The sequence below is a fragment of the Ictalurus furcatus genome, chromosome 19 (genome assembly GCF_023375685.1).
Source record: "Ictalurus furcatus strain D&B chromosome 19, Billie_1.0, whole genome shotgun sequence".
In the NCBI taxonomy this organism is placed as follows: domain Eukaryota; kingdom Metazoa; phylum Chordata; class Actinopteri; order Siluriformes; family Ictaluridae; genus Ictalurus; species Ictalurus furcatus.
This window is the reverse complement of record NC_071273.1, coordinates 24,023,023-24,042,880: the sequence shown is the minus strand read 5'-3', so window position 1 is coordinate 24,042,880 and position 19,858 is coordinate 24,023,023. Positions and strand designations below refer to the sequence as shown.

The 19,858-nt window shown below is 40.0% G+C and overlaps 1 long non-coding RNA gene and 3 gene segments (V, D, J or C); 3 read left to right on the top strand and 1 right to left on the bottom strand.

The window, feature by feature from the left end:
• Positions 1-2,647: 2,647 nt before the first annotated feature.
• LOC128623282 (uncharacterized) lies at positions 2,648-4,012 on the bottom strand. Its single transcript, XR_008388552.1, has 2 exons — positions 3,812-4,012; positions 2,648-3,115 (listed from the first exon to the last, which is right to left on the bottom strand). It is a non-coding gene; the product is annotated as an uncharacterized LOC128623282 (long non-coding RNA).
• A 56-nt stretch (positions 4,013-4,068) lies between these two features.
• LOC128623258 (Ig kappa chain V-III region MOPC 63-like) overlaps positions 4,069-19,858 on the top strand; it is a 149,775-nt gene continuing 133,985 nt past the window's right edge. Inside the window, 2 exon segments of the V gene segment in view lie at positions 4,069-4,132; positions 4,230-4,535. Coding sequence covers positions 4,084-4,132; positions 4,230-4,535 — 355 coding nt within the window.
• Positions 8,186-9,977, top strand: LOC128623267 (immunoglobulin kappa variable 6-21-like). The segment is given in 2 exon segments: positions 8,186-8,306; positions 8,405-9,977. Coding segments are annotated over 2 exon segments (420 nt in total).
• On the top strand, positions 16,424-17,182 carry LOC128623259 (immunoglobulin kappa variable 1-39-like). The segment is given in 2 exon segments: positions 16,424-16,514; positions 16,613-17,182. Coding segments are annotated over 2 exon segments (432 nt in total).

Below are 19,858 nucleotides of genomic sequence, written 5' to 3'. Positions count from 1 at the left end.
AATGCCCCAGTATAGTGATGGGGACACTGTACTGTGAAAACAGCACCATCGCCAGGTGGATGCTACACACTAGTGGTGGTTGAGGAGATCGCCCCCCCCCCATACAATGTAAAGCGCTTCGAGTGTCTAGAAAAGCACTATATAAATGTAAGTGTAAATAACGAAGACTGCAGGCCATTAGTAATGACACAGGAGGTGGGTGAGTGGTAAATAGCTAAAATCTATTTCAAGATGTCTCCATCTATACCAACTCTCCATAGCACCTTGAACAGATACCACCATTCTACCCAGTTGAAAGATTTTTCTGCATCTAAAGACACAGAAATCACCTTACTATGGTATTGATTGCTATTCTATATTTCATTCAGAAGCTGCTTTATATTTGCAATTGAAAAACTCTTTTGTATGAAGCAGGATTAATCAGGTTTTATAAGGTTGGGAAGTACACCCTCAAGCCTTCTGGCCAGTAATTTAAAAAGCAATTTGAAATCAACTCCAATTAAATGCATCAGTCTATACGAGCTACAAAGATCAGGTGGCTTCTTCTTCTTCAAAATAAAAAAAATATTGGCAGTCTTTACGGTGATTGGGAGCTGTCGTTTTTCCAAATGCTTCAGAATACATTTCTGTAAGTAAGCAAGAAGGTCTCCTGTCTTATTAGCTGACTTGTAAAGTCCTTGTTTGGCGAAAATAAATAAATAAATAAATAAATAAATAAATGAATAAATAAATACATGACATCCTTTCTAGTTAAAAGCTGGACTAAAGCCGAGCGGGCTGCACTTAATTAATAAGATAGAGTTCTACAGGTGATGATCTAAAATCTCTCTCTAACCTCTGAATTTTCTCCTTAAGCTCTACTTGTGTTTTTATGGCCTCTGTTTTTTGTGCTGAACTGTAAGATATGATTGCTCCTCTCAAATAGGCCTTTGCAGTTTCCCATAATATAGACGGACTAATTTCATGGATTTTATTAACTTCAATAAAAATAAAATTGCACTGATGTGTACGATACTGCACAAACTGAGGGCTACTCAATAATGATGGTTGTAACCACCATTGTCTATTGAGGGGATCTTTATAGTGTGGTTGAACAATCACATTAAGAGGTGAATGATCAGATAATGTCCTAATGCCAATACAGCATTCCTTAATTTGATCTAACAGCTGGATGACAGAAAAAAAGTCAATATGGGAAAAGGTTTGGTGAGATTGGGAATGAAAAGTATAATCCCACACCTTCATATATAATGTCACACCTTCATATATAATAATCTGATTTTTTTTTTTTAGTTAAATGAACTATCCGGTTTTACAGTGCACATCGCAGGTGAATTACACTCGTCTTGTAGGTTTAAGTAGTTATATGTAGACCTAAGTGAACCAGCCCTGATCGATCCTGCAAGTGGTATGATATGTGATTAATGTTGTGCAGGTTTTTCATGATGAAATGTAATTAATTCATCTGTAGTCAAACTAGTTAAAACTGATGAACAGGTACACAAACATTTAAGTGAGCAAGAAATGTATTTCACTTCAATAATAGATGTAAATTGTATAAATTAACCTACAACCCCTGGCAAAACTGATGGAATCAACACACTTAGAGGATGTGACACAAAACAATTTTTGTTTAATAGCTGAACATTCTGGCTTTGTGAAACATTCCTCAAACAAATTAAATTAAATTATTTTAATTAATGCCATTTTTCCAGGTGTAGTAGATGGGAAAAAATATGCCATTCATTAAAAGTTTCATTTAATTTGTTTGAGGTATGTTTTATGAATTGTTTTATGCCATATCTGTGATTTGTTTATCTGCTATGAAGTAAAAAACCCAGGTGAGCTTCCTTTAAGTGTGGTGATGCCATCATTTTTTGCCAGGGGGTGTAAAACCTTGGATTATTACTCAGGACACTGTGTAAAATGAACAATATATAGGTATTGAATGGAATTACAGATTCACACGATTTGAAGATCCAGTGCTGTATTTCTTTTAATCAAAATGTATTTTATAGTTGACTTTACTTTGTATTACACGATTAATCAAAGGGATCAGTAAGAAGCCTTCAGTTAGACTCTTCCTCTCTTCCACTTCTCCTGCATTGGTGCAGATTTATACCTCCTAATAAACTGCCAGAACAGAATCAAATCAATTATAAAAGAAACAGTGGCCTTAAAAGTGAGACTTGTGGAATGCCATGTTTGTAGCCTGTAATCCAGCTGGACCCAAAAGGAACATTAGGTTCAGACAGAGATCAGACAGAGATCAGACAGAGATCAGACAGAGATCATTTAAACCAACTAATAACTGTTTCTACAAGAGTTTATACATACAGTCAGGTAGAATTTCATTACTGACTGTGTCTGTGTTATTATTAAGTAGGAATAAGGTACATGATATGGTTTATGAAAAGGTAATTTCCTGTAAGAGAGAGAGAGAGAGAGAGAGAGGTGTAAGTGAGATTTGCATGAACAGGACTGAAGAGTTTCATTTCTCCCAGAATAGAGCAGAAACTTCACCAGATGTTCAACTTCCTTCAGTCAAACTCACTGAAGCACAACACACAGCACTGAATCTACAGCTAATCCCACTCTCTCATCACACTGATCATCACTATTAACTCCAATAAAAGAACACACAACGTCCAAAACTCAGCTTTATTTCAGCAAAAACTACAGGAAGAGCAACAGGACAGTGAAGAGAGTAAAGACAGAAATGTCAGCATTGTGTAGAATTGAAACTCTATTGTAGATGGATCATAAGCAGCTCTATGTTAAACTCTATCTTGGATCCACTAGCCTTCACACTGACTCTTTCTGAAAGTGACCGGATGATCGACGTTGTTATGGGAGACCCTACAGCTGAACTCCTCCCCCTTTTCCCAGAGGTCTTTGCTGAGGGTCAGGGTGCTGCTGCGGCTGTAACGGCCGTTCTTCTCTTCTTCTGCGCTGGTCAGAACCTCGTTCTTCACCTGTGAGCCGTCCACTGTCCAGCTCACCAGCGCCCCCTGTGGAGAGTAGCCAGACAGCAGGCAGAGCAGCGAGGCCGATCCCTCAGACAGCTGCAGAGGGGACGGAGGGAGCAGAGACACGGAGGGAGCTGTGGGACCCGCTGGAGAGGAGAAACACACACACACACACACACACACACACACACACACACACACACACACAATTAGAAATGATTATGAAATATTTCTGCAACTTTGTGGAACTGTCTGATCTTACAGAGTAATTAAGTCTAATAAAGTCTGACTTCATGACTGAGTTTCATCGAGTACTTTATTATTTGACATCAGTTTCAGTGCAGAGACAAAACAAACATGTTCCACACTGTAATTTATCTGGGAAAAATCGTTTTTTATAACAAGTGTTATTACTTTATAGTTCAAACCTTCAGCATATTTAACTGCAGCAAATACAAATGTAGCTGATTACAGAAATATTCATTGTTTAACACAAACACACACAGCAGCTTTCATCTGGATTTTACATCCGCACAAAGTAACTCTATTTATTAAATGTTTATTATAGAGGAACTGCAGAGTTATTGCATGTCGAATATATAGCCAGTGTGTAATTATTACATATTTAACATCAATAATTGTAGATTTGTTGAATGTTCAGGAACATTGATATGGGATCTGTTCTGATACTGAAATGTGTTCCTCATCAGAGCTTAATAATACACAATAACATCAATTATGCAATTATAAACATAAATAATCTGTTTAGTTTAAGTTTATTTATTCATGTAATTAGTAATGAACTAAATGGATTTTGTGTTAAAAGAAGAAAACACACTTACTGTTCACCACGAGTTTGGAGCCTCCACCAAAAGTCCACCACAGTGATACATTCTAATGAAACCATCGTACAAAAACCTCCATCACACTGCAGTGCACACACACACACACACACACACACAGGCACACACACACGCAGGCACACACACACACACACACACACACACTTTGCATTACCAGTCCATGCTTCAGTGCTCTGCGAGTGTTTATAGCCCTGTGACTTTAACACTTCATGACTGAGAGCTGCTGCTCAGCAACTTCACCCACAGCAACCATGACTTTGATCAGCGTCTTCATCTGCACACTGGCCCTCTGGACTCAAGGTGAGAGTTTAACATCAACTCACAGCCTCACACACTTCATTTCATACGAATTCTACACCACTTTACAGCATAGAAACACAATCTATGTTTCTTTCAGGATCCAGAGGTCAGGTGACTGTGACTCAGACTCCTTCAGTGCAAACTGCTGATCCAGGAAAAACAGTCACCTTCAACTGTAGAACCAGTAGCAGTGTGCATGGTGGTAGCTATCTCGCCTGGTACCTGCAGAAACCTGGAGAAGCTCCTAAACTCCTGATCTACGGGGCTACTACTTTACATTCAGGAACTCCAGCTCGTTTCAGTGGCAGTGGATCTAATACTGACTTCACTCTGACCATCAGAGGAGTCCAGACTGAAGATGCAGGAGATTACTACTGTCAGAGTGACCATAGTGGTTATGTGTTCACACAGTGTTAGAGCGCCGTACAAAAACCTCGGTCAGTGAGAGTGCACAGAGAAGCACTGCTGCAGCTGGGAGCGACTGCAGGTGCTGAGGGGGAGGATGTGATACAGCACAGTGACACACACTGTGGACGAGAGAAAACACACCACACTAACTCACTAATGCACACACACATCTGTGAGAGGAGTCCACCTTTCTCAGCTGTGGACATACAAACTATTCCTCATCATTCTCATTCACTGCTTAGTAATTATCTTTATCCTCATTTAAATCATAAAGAAAGTATTTATTATATTTATATTTTCTTGCACATAAAATTTAACAAAAGAGTTCTTCATGTTTAATATCAAACACTATTATAGATTTAATATTTTATTATAATAAATTTAATGTTCAGTGTTTAGAGCCACATTATAGAGCTGACATTTAACTGAATGTGTTTTTAATTATTAACAAACCATTAGATAATAATAATAATAATTATTAAACCATTAGATATGATTAATTCAGTCTAGCATTCTCAAATCAGCATAAACACGAGAATTATTTAAAAGCATAGCAATTAATTTAAAAATAAATATAATAAACAAATGTAAAATGTAATGCAGAAATACACATGTAAATGTTTTTTATATCTTAATCCTCCATATTTAAAGAGTGTTTTATAATAAATACATTAATTTCAGTAACGCAGCAAGGACACTGAGTGATACAGGAGTTTGTGTGAAACGTGTCAATATGATGCTTTATTTGTAATTAACTGGATGACATTAATTAGAAACTCTGTAAGGCACTGGTTGTATTTTTACATTAATTATTAACACCAGTGTTTTACAGTTTCATGACTTTATTGCAGTGTGGAATGTAAAACTTTTCTCTGGTTTTCTGTACAGATTCTTCAAAAACACTGCAACATCAGCAGCATCAACAACCCAAGACCAACAACAACCACACAGAAAGTCTGACCAGTCCTGCTCCAGACCAATCCCAATCTGCTCCTGACCAATCCCAATCTGCTCCTGACCAATCCCAATCTGCTCCTGACCAATCCCAATCTGATCCTGCTCAGACTAGCTCCAATCTCACCCATTTCTGCAGAATGCTTGATCAATCCCACCCGCTCCCACATAAATTTTAACCATTCCCACCATCTCCCACATACAGTTTAAACATTCCCACGCACTCCCACATAAAGTTTAAACATTCCCACCCACTCCCACATACAGTTTAAACATTCCCACGCACTCCCACATAAAGTTTAACCATTCCCACCATCTCCCACATAAAGTTTAACCATTCCCACCCACTCCTGCAGAAAGTATGACCAATCTCACCTGAGGACTGTACCACAAAGCAAACTCAACAGTCTTGGGGCTTCAGTACAATAGCCGACTTCACTTAACAAAACATTCATAAGCTGGGTTTTCTGGTATCACGACGTGGGTTAATAACTGGTTAAGTCGAGCCAGGCTTTCCTCCATCAAGTCCTGTGCACGTTCACTTTAAAAAGAGCAGATCTCACTCTGATCCAAATGCTTGTTGGAAAAGCTGGAGATGGATCGGCTAAAATAGCTGACCGTGTAAATAAATCAGTTGTAATAGAGCGTTTTATTTATTTATTTATTTTTTTTATTTCACATGACACTTGATGTAAAAGTAATTGTAAATGAAATAATTAGCAGTAAATTATGAGTAATTGTTAATCCTTTAAGCTGCAATCCCAACAGCGTTAGGAGATCTCGGCAGCAGAAAAGACCAAGTATAAAATATTTTACAAAGTGGGCCACTTGTCTTAATGTTCTTACTCACGTCATTGTCTGATTTCTTCCTCTGACAAAGTGCCCTGATAGTGTTTTTGTTACAGATAATAGGAGAAAAAATGAATAAATAAAACCCTGCCTGTGGTCCTCCACCTCCAGATTATACACTGGCTGAAGAATTGGCCCTTTAATGGAGGACCATAGCTCTGAAATCCCTCTTCTGACCCAGGTGTCTCCAGCATATCACAGTCTGGCCTGGCAGCACTACACATGAGGTGATTACTGTGTTCTGAACACAAGTGACTTTAGTGTATTCAATACATTAATTCTAGCCAAATTTGAACATAATCCTGATATACAGATGATCTCTGTGTGCTCTGAGAGCTCTCTGGGAGGAAACGCACTCACTCACTGCTTTCATATGAAATTACCACAGTGACCTACACAAAGTCTTGTACATTCAAATTTATCTACTAGCAATATTTTCCTGCTTAATCCACAGGGGAAAAGCCTTCCTCCAACCTAGGACCTCCATCTATAGCTGTAGCAGCGTGACCTCAGAGGTACATCAGTATTAAAAATGTGAATTATCTCACAGGGAGTTTCTCCTTCCTAATCATGCTTATACTGTGCAGCACTGTTATCTTTACAGTCTTAAACAATTGAAGTGTGACTTGAGAATCCCAAAGGTCATTTCTCTCCTGATCAGAGTTTTTGCAGGATCTACTTAAACTGACCCTGAGGTCCAGGCAGTGGCAGTGGATATGGCGTCATCAGGTACTTCTTGCAGACGTACCCTCTCAGGTGTCTCCAGGTAGCCCATTAAATTAATCTATGATGCAGAATGGACAGGAAAATTTTAAGAAAAACATTTTAAAGCAAATCCATATACAGTAACGTCGTCATCATTCATACCAAGCTGTACATGGTGATATAGTGTACACTCCCTGAGAATACGAGTCATGAACTGACACAGGCTAGTAATGCTGGTGGTCAGGGACTGAACACAGGTCATATAAACAGGGGAAAATGGTTTAATGAGGTCTATATTCATGTTCTGTTAAAGCCCAGTTACTACTAGGGTTAGGGTTAGGGTTAGATATTTCAGCAAGTCTGAAAATGAATATTCTACCTGAACACTGATGCTATGCACTGACTGTAGAACGGCAGCTGTTTTTTCTCTGAATATATTGTCCATAGTAGCTTCAGTAAAAGAACAAATAGTTATGGTCAACTCCTACTTATTAAACGTCTACGTGTTTACATTCACACGAGTCATTCAGCTGCAGGGTGCAGTGTGATAAACACAGTCAGTGCTGAGGTCAGGCAGCTCCTAAACAGCTGGAAATTCCATGTAAAATAGAGTTCATGATTCCAGCTGGATCCAGGACTTTATTGGACTATTTTGGTGTAATTTCACAAAGTTAGGAATACTCTGTACCTGTGGGATTGTCCTCCTAGTGCTGATGCTCCTGTCTCAGACTAAATAAAGTGAATAAAGTGTAAATCCTTCTGCTTATAAAGTTTCAGACAGTTTTTCTGTAGTAGTGTTAAAGACCTGGTCAGTGTTCCACATTTAAAAGAAGGTGATGAATTATGCTTAATTTCATGACTGTCATCACTGTCTGTGTCATACAGAGTTGAAGTGTCGAGTCATGAAGGAGCTCAAACTGGAATTTTGGTAAAATGAAGAAATCAAAGTACAACAGACACTTAGCTTCATACAAACAGACTGATTTAGTGTTTAACCAGAGAGAGAGAGAGAGAGAGAGAGAGAGAGAGAGAGAGAGAGAGAGCAGTGAGGTGTAACTGAGATTTGCATTAACAGGACTGAAGAGTTTCATTTCTCCCAGAATAGCAATTGCCAGTCCATGCTTCAGTGCTCTGCGAGTGTTTATAGCCCTGTGACTTTAACACTTCATGACTGAGAGCTGCTGCTCAGCAACTTCACCCACAGCAACCATGACTTTGATCAGCGTCTTCATCTGCACACTGGCCCTCTGGACTCAAGGTGAGAGTTTAACATCAACTCACAGCCTCACACACTTCATTTCATACGAATTCTACACCACTTTACAGCATAGAAACACAATCTATGTTTCTCTTCAGGATCCAGAGGTCAGGTGACTGTGACTCAGACTCCTTCAGTGCAAACTGCTGATCCAGGAAAAACAGTCACCTTCAACTGTAGAACCAGTAGCAGAGTGAATGGTGGTAATGACCTACACTGGTACCTGCAGAAACCTGGAGAAGCTCCTAAACTCCTGATCTACGATGCTACTAGCTCATACACAGGAACTCCAGCTCGTTTCAGTGGCAGTGGATCTAATACTGACTTCACTCTGACCATCAGAGGAGTCCAGACTGAAGATGCAGGAGATTACTACTGTCAGAGTGAACATTATATCAGTAGTAGCTGGGTGTTCACACAGTGTTAGAGCGCCGTACAAAAACCTCGGTCAGTGAGAGTGCACAGAGAAGCACTGCTGCAGCTGGGAGCGACTGCAGGTGCTGAGGGGGAGGATGTGATACAGCACAATGACACACACTGTGGACGAGAGAAAACACACCACACTAACTCACTAATGCACACACACATCTGTGAGAGGAGTCCACCTTTCTCTTTATTCTGCTCTACATGATTATGTCAGTCACACTGATGGCCACATAATGCAGTCAGATAAAACCATAAAGTACTGACTCTACTGCTGAGACACTGAGACTCCTCTCTCATTCTCCAGAGTCTCTGTGTGTTTCTCCAGAAGAGACTGTTATTATCAGCTGCAGGACCGGTGTGGATATTGTCCGAACCTTCAGAAACCTGGAGAAGCTCCTAAACTCCTGAAACACCAGGTATATCAGCATCAGTGTGGGATTCCACCTGGGTTCAGTGGGAGTGGATTATGGGACAGAATTTGTAAAAGTCACTTGAATATGCAGGAGATCAGTACTGTCAGACACAACTCATGCTGGTGTGGTCAACAGCTGCTCATAGCAGGGTCGCTGATCTTCATTTGATCATTTATTCCATAATCACTCCTTTTTGTTCATTTTGATCCCAAACTTTCTATAAGAAAGATATAAATTCTGTATCTAATACAGTTAGGGTTAGGATTACACTGACGTCCAATAACGGCTTGTACTTCTTTTAAACTCCTCACCATTACATCGAACACAATAATGGACTGAGCCTAGCTTACCTTTGTGCACTTCTCCAGTCCTACTGACCATTCCACTCTCTTAGAGCGTTTTCAGACCTGTAGATCTGTGATTTGTTCTGAAACGGGGACATAAATTGTTCAAATGTTGCATTTTGTCCTTGGCACGGTTTGCTTTCACAAGGCAATTTAAAAGCATCCCAAAATGTGTTTATGCAAGTCAGGTGTGAGGAACCGAATTGTAAACGAATACAGATTGTTTTGGTGCGGATCCGAGCAAGATTGCAGTGTTCATATATGTCTAAATGAACCGAACCAAGGGAGAAAACACACCAGGTTCCGAAACAAACGCTCCAAATGAGCCAGGTGTGAAAATGCCCTTAGATCTGCTGACTCGGGTCTACCTTCCACTGCACACACACACACACACACACACACACACACACACACACACACACACAGCTCTAGTTCATGAGCACTAACTCTAAAAATGCTCATAATATTTGGAAGAAGACACACTTCTTTACACAACGCTTCAATACACACACTTAAAATTTAAATTAGTAGTTACTGTATGTGGTGATGTCATAACTGATTTAGTCTGTAGCCACGCCCACATCCCCAGTTTCCACCCATGACACCCATTCCAGCTCCCCAAGTTCTGATCTTCTCACCTGTTACCGGTTCATCTCATTTACTATAGTGTCTGTACCGCTCTGTTAGTTTCTCTCATTGCTAAGTCTTATATTGTGTATTATCCTTGCTCTGGTTTTGAGCATCTTGCTCTCTTTGTTTCTTTTAAGCATCCTAGAGGCAGCCTTTATTTTGTTACATATACATTCAATTAAAAATATTTTATTCACATATCCGAGCTTGTTAGAAGGCTGGATTCAGAGCGCAGGGTCAGCCATGATACAGCACCCCTGGATGAGAGAGCGTTCAGGGCCTTGCTCAAGGGCCCAACAGTGACAGCTTGGTGGTCGAGGCTTGAACCCCCAACCATCTGATTTGTAACAGTAAACCAAATATAAAATCATAAAAACTATTTCTAGACACTATTACTGAGAGAGAGAGAGAGAGAGAGAGAGAGAGAGAGAGACACTACGACTTCCTGTCACAATCAATAAGTGTTCTTGTTTCCTTTCCTGTGCTGTAATTGTACAGAAGCCTATAATTCATTCTTCAGAGTACTGAATCTCACCATCTATTCATGTCTCTTTATTAAAACACATCAAACTAACCCTTGTTTCGTCCTGGATTTCCACCACACGTACCTGTACAAGCCTGCTCCTCAGCCTCAAAGTCCTCCTCAACGACAATGAGGCCACGCTACACCGCCGGAAACCAGCAGAGGGCAGCAGCGGTGCGCGGTGAGAGAAACTCACTCCAGAGAACTCAGTTACCCAGAATCCTACAGGATGATTAACCTGCATTACCTGCAGCTGCTAGGCAGATTAAAATAAGATGAAAAAGAAATGTAACAGTCAAAAAGAGAAGCAGAGGAAACTGAATGAAAAGAGGAGTAAAACAGAAAGAAGAAATGAGGGATAAGAGACAATTAAAGATAAGACTGCTGTTATATACTGTATATAAAAGAGAAAACTCTTCTCCCTGATAGTTTTGGGAAGTTCAGATTAATTTACAGATTCATATCTTTGAATCTCGTTCTGCAAAATTAACGAATCTTTATTTCCAAGTCGTTTTGTTCATTTAAGAAGAATACAATTTAAATCTGTGTGTGTACAGAAATGATAAGTTCCCGTTTGAAGTCTTCCGGTTCTAATCATTTCAGTTTCCCGCAGAAAACCTATGGAGATGTTTCTGCGCATGCGCAGTCATAAAGAAACAAACGAATCAACCGGAGTCAACTCAGAGTCATATTAAAGATTCGTTCAAAATGAACGAATCCTTCATGAACAACACATCACTACTCCCTGAAGAGTTCCAAGTTTCAGAAGATTATTCCCCTGTTGATGTTTTATTTCTCACAGATTATTCGTCACAACGACGTACCAAATAATGTTCCAGCCCGTTTTTTTAAACGAGTGACACGATTATAGTCACCAAAATCAACAAGTCTTATTTCTTTATGGAATGTTGCAGTGTTTATTATAAATGATTTATCCCTCCACATAAATATTAAAAAGGTATGTCCTCATAATGTTTAAATAAAAACAGTAACGTGTCCACCCCCTCACCGTGACTCTTCTCCGATGACGTGTACTCTGGCGCGAGCGCTGGTTGTTTCAATCACTCTGTCATAACAGGGGGCTGCGGCGGAAGTGACGTAATACCTACTACACAGTAGCCGAGAAACAGTGCACCAGAGGGGTATCATGATTCTTTTTAAATATTAAACCTCGTTAAACAGGACTTGTTTAATAATACCCGAATAAATTGTTGACTTGTTGAAGGTTTAAACACGAAAACAGTTTGAAACCTTTTTCATGATCTGCATCATGAATTAGCCGGCCAAGCTAACGGTAACGGATTTACCTCAGCCCGTTAACCACGCCCACATTACATCACTAATTCAGTTCACTTTTCTCATGGGCATTTTGCCTTTAGTGCTGTTGCTAAAAAAAAACTAAACTTCAAATTTCCAATTTCAGTTATTTATTCCTAGTGTCGTGTTCATTCTTCGTACTCCGAGGACAATTTCCATTCGCATGATTTCACTGCTTGAGGGAACAAAAGATGAAATATGTGACACGTTGAATTAGTTACTTGCCTACTGTATGATTGTTCTTGAGCTTTTCCAACAGTCAGTTCTTCATTCTCATTAATAAAGTCTTCAGAGAAAAATTCAGTTCGTCTCTTTTCATTGATATCTATGTATTTCTGTGAATTTGGTTCATTTTGTAGATTTGAATGATGAATGAACACAATATTGCATGCTATCGTGAAACTTCAGCTGGTACAGTATCGTAAGATATGTTTATGGAATCGTGACATTCCTAATATAAACAGAACATTTCAAAATGTTTCATAGATCATTCTTTATTTCTTTCTTGTTTCAACAATTATTTTCTTTATGTTAAACGATGTGCAGCATCTTTGTTGGTGATCTTATATTTTCAGCTTCGTTGACTTCATTGATTCCACGTTAAAAAGAGAACAAACAGAAATATGTTGGCATTATTTACTGAGCATCAGGAGTTCAGCCTGTAGTGTAACTCAACAGGCAGCAAAAGCAGATTCATATTATTATTCAAAAGTAAGGCTTAATGGAAAGCTTTTCTCACTTACCTTAAGCGTCATCTGACAATAGAGTTCTGTAGACAGTCCTCAGCTGAACCTTGTATACCTTCAGTTGTTTCATCAGGGTGAGCATCTCATTCTCCAGCTGAGTACTGCAGTCCTGAGTGTTCTCAGCATTCTGCTGAGCTTCAGCCAGAGAGCCCTTGAAGTTCAACGACCAACAGATGGAACATAAATGAATTATTAAGAATGAACAGACACAAAGTCAGATACAAATACAGATATGAATCAAAGGAGCACAATTTTTTTTGGTCAGTGGTTTGTTCCAGTAGCCGGACCAAAACACTGCCGTACTAAGCCATATGTCTACCGTGTTTCTATAACAACTGGCCCGAACATCCCAAAAGAAATAATTTTTCTAGAGCTGCCACTCCACAGATCAGGCAGTCCACACGCTGTGTGCAGGACATCACATAACTGAGTCTCTAAAGAGAATCATTTTATTACTTAAAATAAAATTCTGCATTCATTATGCATGTTGTTCCCTGTTACCTAAATGTGTTTTCTCCATCGTTATTAAACAAAAATCATGCAGGAAAAGCATATATAAGTGTTATAATGAAAAGCTGCTTAAAGGACCTAAGACAGATTCAATACTGCACTGTGTACTAGCTTTGTAGTAGATTATGAGAGTGTCCAGAGATCTTTTCAGATCTTTCTGGAACATGAGAAACCCAAACTCTAAAGTAATTCTGATCAAATATTATTAGGTGGCCATTCTTTTCCAGATGATAAACAAGAGTCCCCTGATTTGGAATAGACATTGTTGTTTAGAAAGACAGTTAACTACCTTACTCAGTCATATTAGATAGAAAGCTTGTTGAGATCAATTATGAGCTCGAGTGATAAATAATGCACGATTGCCCAATGACTGGATTTTAAAATTTCCCAACATTACGTATTTACTCCTCTGGCTACAAAACATTTCTTACACACACAACAGCAGTTGTGTCTTCATGAGAAAGAAGCTTACCTTAATGTCTTCATAGTGGGACAAAAGGGTTCTGTGATCCTTCCAATCTCGCTCCTAGAAAACAACCATGAGGTAAAAGAGGTTCAAATGTAATGAGTGCTTAATGTTCACATCGGCAATTGTTTTAAGTTTGCAGGTATTTGTTTTACTTTTGGCCATACGATTGTAAAAATCTCTTTTTATGTGCACCTCTAAACTGTTAAACTGAGTTCTCCCTCCAACTTCTCCACTGACCCTTGCAGTGTTTGTACCTGGTCCTTCAGGAAGGCGTTCTCGTGCTCCAGTTGAGCATCGTTCTCTTGAGCAATCTTAGCTCTCTCCTCAGCTTCATCTGGACAGGACTGGTTCAACAAAAAAATTTATTATGTTAGAGTTAATGTTCAGGGCATTAGAGTTAATGTTCAAGCACGGTGGCTTAGTGGTTAGCACGTTCGCCTCACGCGTCCGGGGTTCGATTCCCGCCGGGGCCGTGTGTGTGGAGTTTGCATGTTCTCCCCGTGCTGTGGGGGTTTCCTCCGGGTACTCCGGTTTCCTCTCCCAGTCCAAAGACATGCATGGTAGGCGTGTCTAAAGTGTCCGTAGTGTATGAATGGGTGTATGAGTGTGTATGTGATTGTGTGATTGTGCCCTGCGATGGACTGGCACCTTGTCCAGGGTGTACCGCGCCTTGTGCCCGATGCTTCCTGGTATAGGCTCCAGGTTCCCCGTTACCCTGAAGGATAAGTGGTACAGAAAATGGATGGATGGATTACTCTTTGCTGGATTACTTTGATGGATTACTCATTGCTAATAAAAGGGATCAATAAGAAACCATGTTTGTAGCCTGTAATCTAGGGGTGTCCAATCTTATCCTTAAGGGGCCGGAGTGGGTGCAGGTTTTCTTTCAACCAAGCAGGAGCCACACTTTGGTTGCAATGAAAACCTGCACCCACACCGGCCCTTTCCGGATAAGATTGGACACCCCTGCTGTAATCCAACTGGACCCAAAGAAAAATTTGTTTCATTACTGCCTGTGTGTGTGTTGTTATAATTAAGTCCAAATAAGATACAAGAAATGGTTTATGAAAAGGTTATTTCATGTAAGAGAGAGAGAAAGTGAGAGAGTGTGTGTGAGAGAGAAAGCAGTGATGTGTGAGATTTGCATGAACAGGACTGAAGAGTTTCATTTCTCCCAGAATAGAGCAGAAACTTCACCAGATGTTCAACTTCCTTCAGTCAAACTCACTGAAGCACAACACACAGCACTGAATCTACAGCTAATCCCACTCTCTCATCACACTGATCATCACTATTAACTCCAATAAAAGAACACACAACGTCCAAAACTCAGCTTTATTTCAGCAAAAACTACAGGAAGAGCAACAGGACAGTGAAGAGAGTAAAGACAGAAATGTCAGCATTGTGTAGACTCGAAACTCTATTGTAGATGGATCATAAGCAGCTCTATGTTAAACTCTATCTTGGATCCACTAGCCTTCACACTGACTCTTTCTGAACGTGACCGGATGATCCACGTTGTTATGGGAGACCCTACAGCTGAACTCCTCCCCCTTTTCCCAGAGGTCTTTGCTTAGGGTCAGGGTGCTGCTGCGGCTGTAACGGCCGTTCTTCTCTTCTTCTGCGCTGGTCAGAACCTCGTTCTTCACCTGTGAGCCGTCCACTGTCCAGCTCACCAGCGCCCCCTGTGGAGAGTAGCCAGACAGCAGGCAGAGCAGCGAGGCCGATCCCTCACACAACTGCAGAGGGGACGGAGGGAGCAGAGACACGGAGGGAGCTGTGGTACCCGCTGGAGAGGAGAAACACACACACACACACACACACACACACACACAATTAGAAGTGATTATGAAATATTTCTGTAACTTTGTGGAACTGTCTGATCTTACAGAGTAATTAAGTCTAATAAAGTCTGACTTCATGACTGAGTTTCATTGAGTACTTTATTATTTGACATCAGTTTCAATGCAGAGACAAAACAAACATGTTCCACACTGTAATTTATCTGGGAAAAATCATTTTTTATAACAAGTGTTATTACTTTATAGTTCAAACCTTCAGCATATTTAACTGCAGCAAATACAAATGTAGCTGATTACAGAAATATTCACTGTTTAACACAAACACACACAGCAGCTTTCATCTGGATTTTACATCCGCACAAAGTAACTCTATTTATTAAATGTTTATTATAGAGGAACTGCAGAGTTATTGCACGTCGAATATATAGCGAGTGTGTAATTATTACATATTTAACATCAATAATTGTAGATTTGTTGAATGTTCAAGAACATTGATATGGGATCTGTTCTGATACTGAAATGTGTTCCTCATCAGAGCTTAATAATACACAACAACATCAATGATGCAATTATAAACATAAATAATCTGTTGAGTTTAAGTTTATTTATTCATGTAATTAGTAATGAACTAAATGGATTTTGTGTTAAAAGAAGAAAACACACTTACTGTTCACCACGAGTTTGGAGCCTCCACCAAAAGTCCTCCACAGTGATACATTCTAATGAAACCATCGTACAAAAACCTCCATCACACTGCAGTGCACACACACACACACACACACACACACACTCACACACACACACACACACACACACACACACACACACACACACACGCAGGCACACACACACACACACACACACACACACACTTTGCATTGCCAGTCCATGCTTCAGTGCTCTGCGAGTGTTTATAGCCCTGTGACTTTAACACTTCATGACTGAGAGCTGCTGCTCAGCAACTTCACCCACAGCAACCATGACTTTGATCAGCGTCTTCATCTGCACACTGGCCCTCTGGACTCAAGGTGAGAGTTTAACATCAACTCACAGCCTCACACACTTCATTTCATACGAATTCTACACCACTTTACAGCATAGAAACACAATCTATGTTTCTCTTCAGGATCCAGAGGTCAGGTGACTGTGACTCAGACTCCTTCAGTGCAAACTGTTGATCCCGGAAAAACAGTCACCTTCAACTGTAGAACCAGTAGCAGCGTGTATTGGGAAATGTTTTTAGGTTACCATCTACACTGGTACCTGCAGAAACCTGGAGAAGCTCCTAAACTCCTGATCTACGGGGCTACTACTTTACAGTCAGGAACTCCAGCTCGTTTCAGTGGCAGTGGATCTGATACTGACTTCACTCTGACCATCAGAGGAGTCCAGACTGAAGATGCAGGAGATTACTACTGTCAGAGTGAACATTATATCAGTAGTAGCTGGGTGTTCACACAGTGTTAGAGCGCCGTACAAAAACCTCGGTCAGTGAGAGTGCACAGAGAAGCACTGCTGCAGCTGGGAGCGACTGCAGGTGCTGAGGGGGAGGATGTGATACAGCACAATGACACACACTGTGGACGAGAGAAAACACACCACACTAACTCACTAATGCACACACACATCTGTGAGAGGAGTCCACCTTTCTCAGCTGTGGACATACAAACAATTCCTCATCATTCTCTTTCACTGCTTAGTAATTATCTTTATCCTCATTTAGAAAATTTAGATAGTATTTATTATCTTTATATTTTGTTACCAAAAGAGTTCTTTATGGTTAATATCAAACACTATCATAGATTTAATATTTTATTATATAATCTTTAATATTCATTAAATAGATTCACATTATAGAGCTGAGACTGACATTTAACTGAACCTTTCTTTAATTATTAATAAACCCTTACATAATGATTTTCTGTATAAAGTCATCAAAAACAAAATAAATCAGCACCACGGTCAACAACCTGAGCCCTACAACAACCATGCAGAAAGTCTGACCAATCCCACAAGGTGTTGCAGAAAGTCTGAATAATCCCACCTGCTCCTGATCAAACTCTGACCAATCCCGCCCCACCCAGTCTCACAGTACAAACGTTTCCATGCAGCTTATCTGTAGCTCCTTCTACATGTTGAATATCAATGTTCTGGCACAGGAATATGTGTATTTCAGAATCAAACCATACAGAACAAAGAAAGAGAGGAAGGGACTTGAAGAAAAGTTCAGTGAGCAGGAGAAGTTTAAATCAGTGGCGTGAGGAGAGGAGGAGTGGAGCTGTAGAAGACAGGAGGAGGAGAGAGGAATAACATCTTATATGATAGTGAGGGCGTGGAATGTCCAAAACGTCCTACAGAGGAGGGTCGAGGGCCGTGATAAATATTCACCTCTATGACATTATTATTATTATTATTATTATTATTATTATTATTATTATTATTATATTATATTTATTTATTTAATATTTATGCATATTACAAGCAAAAAAATGCTGACATGTGAACATGAAATTCCAAGCATCTCTCCTGAGTTTTAGGGTAAAGAAGTGAATGTAATGTTTCTGTGCTGGAGATCAGTCCAATTCTTAATTGTCTCTGTCTCTTTTTCTACATGCTTTACAACTGGTGTGTAGATGGAAGCCAGCAGGATTGTGTCATGGTCAGCTGACCCAAGCGGAGCTAGAGATATCGACTTATAGGCACCTGGAACTGGCCCATAGCACCTATGCAAAATTCTGTCCTCCCGTGTGGCACATGAGACATACTGATAATATCCTTTTAAAACTTTGTCCATAACACAATGACCCTTTATAATTTTGGGAGAGTCTGGGGATACAGCGTCCAGTTTTTGCAGGACATTTATCAGTGCATCTGTTGCTACAGTCAGTTAGTGAAAGAGTGTATATATACACAACAAGAAAGTATAATTATAACTCGTGTGGACGATAGAACGGGCGAGTAGAAAATCCAAGCACTTTAATATCCGAGGTGCATCTTTTGTCTCGCACTATCACAGTGTTAGACCATCTCTCCTTAGTGTACACACACACACACTCCACCTCTACGTCCCTTTCCAGTAGTGTATTTGTCTCTATCCAAACGTACTGGTCCCAGAAATCCACTTACCCACAGACTATCATCAACCACAGAATCATCCGGCCGTGGTTCAGTCCACACTAACTCATGTCCTCATTCCTGTACTCATATTTGCCTGCAACTCGTCCATCTTATGGTGAAGCGAGCGAACATTGCCCAATATAATTTTGTGCAGCGGGTAAATCTTTGGTGCACTTTCAATCTACACTTTACTCCTCCATGCTTACCCCGTTTCCTATTGGTTTTACTTCCTGAAGGCCAGGCTCTGTTGGGCTTCTGCAGTATCTCCACAGTTCTCTTGGAGCTTTGCAGTAATTCCACAGGAATGTCTCACGCAGGGTCAACTGATCCACAGCTGAGCGCAGACTCAGAATAAACTCCCTGGTGAGCATTAAGGCGTCTGCTTGACTTTGTCACAGAAAGGTACATGCCGCTCCTCCCAAGAAAAACCTCCACCTGGTTTCAGCGGTAGTGGATTATGGGACAGAATTCCTTAGGGATAGTTGCCTCTGGTGAGCTTTCTATCAGGAAAATGACATACTAGGCCCTGCTATACAATATAAACATTGTTAGGGTCTACATCATAATGAGAAGCTTTGTTACTTACTCAGGTCGAGGTCCGAGCCTCTGGGGCAGGAGCGGCCTTACGCCTCAGGATTACTCGCTGATCACCGGATGAAGAAAACAAACTCCATTCTGTCTATTATAGAAAAAGAGGACTCACTAGTCATTTCTAGAGTTTATAAATCTCCACCTAAGTGGATTTGGTTTATTACAGAATCGTTTCAAGCAGGATAACAGTTAACAATACAGTAGTTAACTATACCTAATGGTGTAGATCTTCACCACGGACATCTTGTCAAAGAATGAACATATTCAGACATATTATATACATTTCAGCAGGCACGTTGGACCCCGATGTTTATAAATAGCACCTTTGGTGTCAACTGTCATCACATCAATTCAGTATATGAGTCAGAGGTTACAAGTTCATTTTTCAGAATAGCACACAATGTACTTTCAAGAGAGAATTTCACACCTATAAGTCACTGAGCACAAGGTGTCAGTGTAACCCACAATATTTGAAGTGGAAAGGCTGAAATAGTATTTTCTTATAAAACATACCTCAGTAATCTTTGCTTTATTTACAAGTTTAAAAAATATATTTTTTTTACAGTGTTGATCATGTGGAATGTCATGACGAACATACTTTTAAAAACCTTGAAATAACAGCAGCTACAAAAACAATTCATCTCTACATTTGGGATTTAATTTC